Raw genomic sequence first — 9,067 nt, forward strand, 5'->3', positions numbered from 1 at the left:
TAATTTACAAACTATACATATATATACAATATAAATATTTTTATATTCCTCGCTTTGTTCATGCATACAAAATGCATTTACATTTTGTGATTTTCCTAATTATTATATATATCCCACATAGATATGTAACCATCTTTGCCAGTCGCTGCCATTAAACATTTAGTATCGTAAGCCTCGACTTTACATTGTGAATAAACAATGTCATATACACTTGCTCTGTGTTCTTTTAATATCGCAAGTGGCCGTAATTTCTTCCAAGAGAACAACATCATACGTCCGTCCCAACATCCGGCCGTGACGATCTTTTTATCTGGCCTTACCGAAAGAATAGATATGCCAGTAACATGTTCCAAGGATCTCGTATATTTGTGGGATAAAGTATGATTCGGCAACATCTTGAAAATCTAAAAATTTATAAACATAATTTACCAACACCAGAATCATATCTTGTTCCAGACAGAGTTATAAAAATCAATTTTTGTAGTGTACCTCCAATTTTTCTGATGCACTGCCAAGGATGCCTTGCATCAAAGAAGCGTCAAAATCAAAAGTCATTGGATATTGTTCCACAGCAAGAGAACTAAGAACATCATTCTTTCTCATATCCCACAATAATAGTTGCCCACCCTCATAAGCAACTAGAACAAAACTATTCACATCCACCAATGATTTCATCGCCATTACTGTACCTAATTTATTACCGTAGGACAGTTTGGATGGATCTAATGTCGATTCTACTTTGAATGTTTTTAATGATAATGTCCCTACTACAGAACAGTCAAGTGGAATCAGCACTGCATCGTTCTCGGGTAATAATTGAGATCTGTGATACAAAATATTCATGTTAATTTTAACAGACTTATTTATTAATACACTTATAACTGATTTATTTGTTAACGTACCTGCAAAAACTGCAATATTCATAATTGGTGCTTTTATCTAGTATCCAGTTTGATTCATTCATTTTGTACACATCAATCATTCCATGTCTTCGTTGCACTATCAAGTCAGTCTCGTTAGTTATATGTAAATTAAAACACGGGCTACATCCATCTGATAATTGATATTTTATCCTGTTTGTCTACAATATAATAAAAAGAATTTAATTCTTTTTAACAAATTTCAACGTTCTTTTCTGCATGCTTATGTTAAGAATACAATATTCCTCTCGCATGTTGTATAAATTATTATTAAATAATCCTCTGAGCTGATGCCAAAATCTGTAACACAGTTATATTGATACTAGGTGTATCAGATCCTTTTAATATATGTTGATTAAAAGACATTAATTAATTTCAAAGAACCAAAATAATTTCTATAAAAAAGGATGAATACTAAGTTTATTTTAATAAGAACAATCTAAATTTGTAGATGTAACATAAACAAAATTGAATTGACAGCTCCGGAGGATTAAATCGAATTATTTAAACTGTTAAAAAGAACAATGTTTACCTTTAAATCCCAAATGTGAACTGTGCCTTTTCCATCACCAGCATAGAGACGCTCGACATCAGAGTTAATCGAAAATAACAAACTGTGCACATTTTCGTCCATGTCGCCACGCAATAAAAATTTTGGGTCCGGAGGTCTCGACATCGTTGGAATCTTGTTTTTTTTTTCATTAAAATATCACATACAAAATCCAAGAGAGTCTACAATGTATCCGACATACCAAGATAATGCATCTATTCGCAATATATCTATATAGGTTATCTCATTGTCTGATGACAAAAAGTTTCTCAATCCGCTCTTGAATAATCACACGGAAATATAAAATAAAATCGACTCCTCCTCCGTGTTATTCTTTGTTTTCTTCCGCCGCAAATTACCACTAATTATTTGTTGTATTTGAATTTCATAATACTTGTCAGGGCGCTGTAAACAGCTGTGAGCTGTAGAGAGTGTGGAGTGCAGAGGTGTAGACTGGTGTAGAGTCGCCACTCATGAAACTTGAAACTGTCAAATCTGATAAAAAAAACTTGTGCGCCGAGAAAATAGAGAAAGCATCTTCTTTGATTAAAAAAAAAATGACTTTGTGATAACGACACAAAAATGTTTTACTAAACACAAAATTACTTCCTGTAACATCACTATTCAACAGCGACGAAATGCAAGATCTGTATTTTTTTAGTGCTGCAATATCGGCGATTGTTATTTTACTTGTCGCATTTATTGTGATTGTGTTTAATAGGTAAATAACATGTTTGTCAATAATATATATGAATCACACATATGTGAAATTATTCTATTAATTTTTTCGCAGCATTCTGTGGGTGTTCATCGTGATTAGCATTTACGTACTTGTCAGTTTTTACGCTGTTCAGTTAGTACAACGTGTTGACAGTTTACTGACGAGGTACAATATTATGAATGAACAACGCATTCACGGTTTGCTGATGAGATTCAATATTATAAGTGACAAGTTTATTGCAAGATACGAAATTAAGGATTCATGCAGCGTCTGCAGCAAGAATACTTGCAAAAGGCATAAATTGTTGCCGCATTCGACCAAGGTCAAAGTACCAAAAGACTTTGATCATGCATTGGAGCAAGTAATTAATAATTATACATTTATGCATAATTCACTGTCACTATTCTATATTTGTTGGCAAAAAGTATATAAATCTATTGTCTTGTAGCTTCTGGAAGAGGTACTCCAAATGTATGTCTGTACTTGGTACTCGGATATTACAGCTAATGAAGCTTTCATACAACAACTACGTTTAGCTATAACAACAGCAGCAAAGAATATTACTATTCGATTATTACGTGCAGACACAGCAACCCTCGCCTTTGATGGCCTGATTCCTTTGGCCATACAACACGCTCAAGATTGGAAAGCATTGCTCAAAATGCCCATATCTGAAATTGAAATGCCCCAAGATTACATTGGGAGTTGTTTGAGCTCTAAAATTCATCCAGCTGCTTATGCAAGAGAAGCTGAGTTGAATTATTTACGGGGTCTAGTCACCGCACTGTTACCACATTTATTACCTGCCATACATGTCTCAACAAATAATAAAGTAATGTTCTTTCAAAATTCACTCTAGCTTTTATTATGTAGCATATATAATATATTTATGAATTTGAGAGATTAATTATGTAGACACAAGCAATTATGTAACACTTCATATGCTTCTTTTAGTTTGTATGTATTTCTAGGTAATACTTCGAGAAATTTTGGCAAATTGGGTACTACTGCCAGCAATTGATGCACTGGCGGATCCAGAAAATATAAATATGCTGGTGACATTATCAACTCACCGTGAGACTACTCTATCTAACGCTGCAGAGACTATTACTGTACCAATACTTCAATCTTGGGTGACACTTCCAGCAATGCATTCACATATTACACACAGTTGCTTCAAACCATCTTTAAATGAAATTCTGAATGATCCTGAACTGTTATATATGTTTATGCAACACATCAAAGAATCAGGACCCATGAATCTTCTTCAATTTTGTTTAGATATTGGTATATATATTAAATTTTTGATATATTTTAATATAAATTTTTTAATAATATATAATTTATTTTTTAATAATTATAATTTATTTTATTTACTTTTAAATGATCTCAGCAAACGTATGTTAAATCCAGAAATGTCGACTATTGCTGAAAAAAATTTATACATAGATGTTCGGAATATGTACAAGATGTATCTTGATCCCGATGGTTCAGAATATTTATATTTACCATTGCATATATCAAAAGGCATACGACAAAGTAAGTAATTTAAAAATTTATAAATAAATAATTTCAGTTTCAAATACATATATATATATATATATATACACATATACATGTTTATTTCCAGTATTAGAAGGTGGGCCAGAAAAAATTCAAGAACTAAGAACATCACGGCCCTTCTATCAAGCTCATCAAGAAGCACACGCACTCCTAGAAACTACTTGTTTGCCATCATTCCATCATAGTTATCAAGTAAATGACTTAATTTTCTTCCTATATTACATATTTAATATTTAAAATTTTGAATACATTAAATATTAATCCTCAATATATTAAATTTTTAATAATGAAATTTTATATTCTAATAATAACTACTTGTGTGCTGTATGTTTCAGTTATATAAACTCTTGTGCGGTCACTTGTCTGAACAAACGAAACCTACTACAGCAGCTAAGTAAGCTCCTAAAATGTACACACATCCATGTGTTTTTAAATTCTTTAAAAATATCATTTTTCAACATTTTAATTTGGCTATTTTTATGATCACTTATTTTTTATTGCATGTATAAGTTGCATAACTATACTTTATATTATAGTTTATATTATAGTCCATTATAGTATAGTATAGTATTATAGTTTATATGTCTGAAATTAAGTATGAAATAGAACAAATGGCAATTTCTTAATAATATTTTTCAATGAATATAATAAATAAAATATACACTATATTTTATAAATTTAGATATAATTTACATATGCTAGTTTTCAATAAAATTTTCATAATTATAATAATTGTATGAAAACGTATATTTGATTATAGTGCAAGAGGAGGTACATCTACTTCTCCTATGCGATTCCATAATCAAGTAGGTAAGGTCGATGGCATTTTACGTACGACTGCAATCGATGGTACTCCGTTTCAACTACAGGACGTCTATCCAGTTGAAGAAATAGATTGTACAGCTCGAGCGTATAATGAAATCAAAGGCTTCGGCGATAAGAGTCATCGCGACTTAACAACGTGGCGAGTTGACGTTCCTCATGTAGACGGCGGTGGCATGCAACCAGTATACATGATTGCCATTCATAGCGTGGCAGAGGCTAAATCGTGGACAGTCTTGCGACAAGATCAAGATTTCTACACTTTGCGGACACGACTTATCGAATTCCACGGTGACAAGGAGTTGAATGACTCACCATTACCATCGCGCAAAAACCCGCACTTGCCCCTCACAGCTAATCGTCAACGTTACGAGGAGTTTCTGCAGAAGTTGTTGTCCAAACCGATGTTAAGAAGCAGCGAGCTCCTTTATACCTTTCTTACGACGCCAAACTTGAAACCGTATTTCGCGAACTACAGTACGCCCGACATTGGTATTCTTTACCAGAATATGGCTTATAAATTGCGGAAGGAGAAGGGACAGCACCTCGATAAATTCATGAGTACCTTCTTAGCGTCTACAAACACGAAGTACGAACACATGGATATGGGTGTTGAGCCATCGAGCGAGCATCTTGGTGAAACGGAGAGCAAAGGAAGAAAGCTGATAGATGATGTATTTGGCAATAATCTGAATCTATCAGTTACTTTCCAAAATTTGCCGTGCAGTCTACCACAGCGTGATCACATGAAAGGTGCAAGTTTATGCATTATAGAAGCTCGTAAGTTCAAAGCTATCTCTTTTATATCATATGCGTTCATGATTATCTATGACGATTGTTAAAAATAATGTTATGTTACAGTTGATGGTCTACTAAATTTACCTTCGATTATTTCACGACTCTTCTGGATGTTAGCCTTTTTATTGCGTAAAAGAATAGACCCTTATGTGAACGCAATATTCTACAACACTCTGATTAAGCTTCTAAGTGGTGGCCGCGCTTCCATCGTTGTTAAACTTCTACATGCGAAAATAGTAGGCAAGAATTATATGAGAGACTTTCCCTCGCAAGGAAAATGTCGAAATTACTACGAAACGGCGAAAGAGGGACTGCATTCCTTATGGTGGTTAATGATATTCCCCAAGCCTTGGAACAATCTAATGAATTCTCTCTTAGATCCTTTACAAAACGCGCCATTCAATAAACATCTAGCATATCTTTTACTAGATCATCTCCTAGTAAATCTTTTTCCAGAAGTGACTGTATAATATTAGGATCGTTTTTTGACAACCCCATGAAAATATTATAAATATTGTATATATAATGTTAATTCTCTATAAAGCAATTTACGTATATATATTTCTCCTTGTACATGTAATATAATAACTTTGTAAATAAAAATTCTTATTGAGCTCTATCAAAAAGTATTACATATAAAGACGAAGGTGATAATTAAATATTCTTGCACGCGATAAAAAAAAATAATAAGCACAATAAATAACAAAATTCATTATGATGGGAATAGACATTGGAATAGATCGCACATTTTTGCATGATACAAAAATAGTGGTAAGCGTAATAAGTGAAATTCATTGTAATGAATAATATATTTGAATAAACCGCGTTTCTCCATCACGTGACGCTTAATCGGTAAAAAGTATGCTCATTGTATTCTGATAGATTGGTAGACGATAAGATCATTCTCTTCTGTAAATTTGATCGCATGTTAAAAATATAGATACGATGACTTTCTTTAACGATTTTGATTGAACAACAGTAGTATAAAAAGCTAGCAAATATCTTTAATTTATGAATTTTGTACTCATATGTATATTATATATATTTAATGGGTATAATATACACGATATACATAATATACATGATATTTATGTAATTTACTTTTATCTTTTAAAATTGTTTCGTATATAAATTCTTATAGTTTGCAGAACAATTGATAATCTCGAAGTAATTCAAACGTACGTTGTACGCAGATAGTTTCAAGAGTTTTCCCAAAGTTAATAATATTAATAATATATAAAATTTATAAAAATTTATAATATATACGTAGTGTTTTTAATAAATACTCTGATGTATGTAAAAACGTAAAATTGCTTTGTATATAAAAAGCGTAAGATTCTTCATATCACGCGGAATTTTTACTCGCTAAGATTTGAATTTATGGCAACACTTTCATTGACCTCCTCTCAATTTCCATATCTATACATATCCTCGAAATTAATAACAACTAAGTAACATCATTATATATATTATAGAATATGACTTTACAGACGTTTTTGCTATTCGGTAATACATTCGACTTTTACTATCACGATAAAACAATTTATTACAATTGTAAGATCGTGATCACGTGACTTCCGTGCGAGTATAATCGCTAAAACTGATTACCTAAGAATTCTCCGAGAAGCCCCGGATTGATTTCGGTTCTCCGAAAAGGTAAAGACGTCGAGAATGAACGACGGAATAGGATTGGGGACCACCGCTCGCAGGCAAGCGAGTGAAAAGCGGAACGATATGGGGGGGAGGGCGAGTGCAAAGGGTGATGAGGGGAAGGAGGACACAGTAGCGGCAGACTGGCTGGTGGAGCAAGTCCGAGGTAGTGTGAGCGAGGGACGATGACGTCTTCAGCGAGAGGAACAAGGACGAGGAAGTTTGCGCAGGAACGTCGCTGCGATAAACCTTGCGAGGGGGATACGTTCCCGTGGGAGGTACGAGTTTTTCATTATCTCCGTGTTTTACATCGCACGGAAGCATTTATACAATAATGAATGGATTTGTATATTTAATAAATAGAATGGGATAGAATTTATTCACTTTAGCATATGTAAGCCAAAAAGGACATTTAACAAATAATATATAAATAAATAAATTCTCATATGAAAATCAGATTAAGTAGAATTTTTCGTCACCCCGTCGCTCGATTCAGATGATTTCCGTTACTCCAGTGTGATTTTAATCAAGAAAGCAATGTAAATAGACTGCTAATTTCAATTTATTGTATTATTCAATATTATATGGTATACTTTGCAGCGAGAGATGTATATATATATATCCTCTAAAACACTTTTTAGAGTGAATCTCACTTTAAAAAATAAAATCTAACTTTTAGGTCCGATTCTATCAATGTAAGATTAACTTTAATCTCGGTTTATAATTCTTGATTTTTTTCTAATTTTATAAATTATAAAATGGTAAATAGTAGTAAAGGTAAGTTAAATTAACCGAGATTAAAGTTAATCTTACATTGTGGTGGAATTAGACCTTAAAAATGAAAATTAAACCACTCTTTCTTAAGACTGGCTCAGTCTTCATTCTTTAGACTGAGAATTCCACTCGAAAGAATTTAAAGAGTCGGAACCACAAAGTATTAGAAAGGAGTAAAATCTCTGCTTCTGAAAACGGTCCGCGTTTCGATTTTCAATATGGCGTCAGAAGTGACCAACACTTTCCGGTTTGTGACGTCGCATCTGTGCACTGCACAGCACTGCTCGTCTTACAACAGACAATAAGGGCAGAACACAACAGTTTTATAATTGCTACCGAAATAGGACCATTTTTTTAGATATAAAAATATAATCTAATTAGCGCGAAGAAAATTTCCAACAATTCCAAATAAACGTTCTGCCGAACGCAGCTAAGGTTTCAATCAAGATACATACGTGTTTTGTGTTCAAAAATATTACAAAATCGTCAAAACAATTGGACACCTCAAACATTGGACTCAATCCTGTTGTCATCCTGGTAGGTGAAAGGTGCCTTTTCTAGTATCTACCGTATCAAAACAATTGGGCGTCAAAAATAAAAATTTTTTTAAAGCATCCAAAGTACGTAAGAAAATATTTATTACATTTTGTGAGGTTATGTGCGACATATTGATGAATCGACCCCCTTGATCAAAAAATAGTCGTCTGCTGCAAGACGAGCAATGCGCAGACGCGACGTCACAAACCGGAAAGTGTGGATCGCCTCTGGCGCCATATTGATAATCGAAACGGGGAGTGAGGACCACTTTTCAGTCTCTCAGTCTATGGAGATGTTACTCTTTATTAATACTCCGTAGTCGGAACGTAGATAAAGATAATTTTTCAACAAGTACACATATCGTGTTTACATCGAAATTGCCGAGAAAGACCGTACGTTCAGGTCATACTTTGTGGTCCATTGTATGTACATGCTACGTTTACACCGTGCATTTAGGCCGCGACCTATACGATAGATGTCCTTGTTTATCTTGTAGGTTAAACAAAGACACCTATCGCATAGGTCGCGGACTAAGAGCACGGTGTAAACGTAGCCAATCATACCCCAGTTAAATACCAACTAAAAGTAACACAAAATCGACGTTATAATTTCACCGTCAACAATGTAACTGTTACGTAACGCACCTGTTATACTACGTTTATATTGTTGAATGCTCTTTAAATTCTTTAGAGTGATATCTTACTCTAAAGAATGAAAATTGAGTCAATCTTA

General features: G+C 33.5%; 2 protein-coding genes across 2 annotated transcripts; one reads left to right on the plus strand and one right to left on the minus strand.

The window, feature by feature from the left end:
- Positions 1-53: 53 nt before the first annotated feature.
- Positions 54-1,800, minus strand: LOC108720674 (guanine nucleotide-binding protein subunit beta-like protein 1). The gene is made up of 4 exons (XM_018444795.1): positions 1,453-1,800; positions 903-1,081; positions 490-823; positions 54-404 (listed from the first exon to the last, which is right to left on the minus strand). Exons 1-4 carry the CDS (start codon positions 1,594-1,596, stop codon positions 96-98), a joined length of 966 nt encoding a protein of 321 aa, XP_018300297.1. The 5' UTR covers positions 1,597-1,800; the 3' UTR covers positions 54-95.
- A 139-nt stretch (positions 1,801-1,939) lies between these two features.
- Positions 1,940-5,913, plus strand: LOC108720675 (sorting nexin-14). The gene is made up of 9 exons (XM_018444796.1): positions 1,940-2,191; positions 2,264-2,552; positions 2,640-3,023; positions 3,163-3,478; positions 3,575-3,730; positions 3,822-3,946; positions 4,090-4,148; positions 4,515-5,356; positions 5,438-5,913. The coding sequence occupies exons 1-9, from the start codon at positions 2,109-2,111 to the stop codon at positions 5,842-5,844; spliced, it is 2,661 nt and encodes an 886-aa protein (XP_018300298.1). The 5' UTR covers positions 1,940-2,108; the 3' UTR covers positions 5,845-5,913.
- Positions 5,914-9,067: the final 3,154 nt, after the last annotated feature.

This window comes from Mycetomoellerius zeteki, unplaced genomic scaffold (genome assembly GCF_001594055.1).
Source record: "Mycetomoellerius zeteki isolate Tzet28-1 unplaced genomic scaffold, Tzet1.0 scaffold155, whole genome shotgun sequence".
In the NCBI taxonomy this organism is placed as follows: domain Eukaryota; kingdom Metazoa; phylum Arthropoda; class Insecta; order Hymenoptera; family Formicidae; genus Mycetomoellerius; species Mycetomoellerius zeteki.

Excerpts from the sequence above, each read along its gene's own strand:
- LOC108720674 (XM_018444795.1), bottom strand. The coding sequence starts at position 1,596 with ATGTCGAGACCTCCGGACCCAAAATTTTTATTGCGTGGCGACATGGAC. Across the intron at positions 1,082-1,452 it reads TTCACATTTGGGATTTAAAG|ACAAACAGGATAAAATATCA; the intron begins GTAAACATTGTT and ends ATTATATTGTAG. Across the intron at positions 405-489 it reads GTGCATCAGAAAAATTGGAG|ATTTTCAAGATGTTGCCGAA; the intron begins GTACACTACAAA and ends ATAAATTTTTAG.
- LOC108720675 (XM_018444796.1), top strand. The coding sequence starts at position 2,109 with ATGCAAGATCTGTATTTTTTTAGTGCTGCAATATCGGCGATTGTTATT. Across the intron at positions 2,553-2,639 it reads TTGATCATGCATTGGAGCAA|CTTCTGGAAGAGGTACTCCA; the intron begins GTAATTAATAAT and ends ATTGTCTTGTAG. Across the intron at positions 3,731-3,821 it reads ATCAAAAGGCATACGACAAA|TATTAGAAGGTGGGCCAGAA; the intron begins GTAAGTAATTTA and ends GTTTATTTCCAG.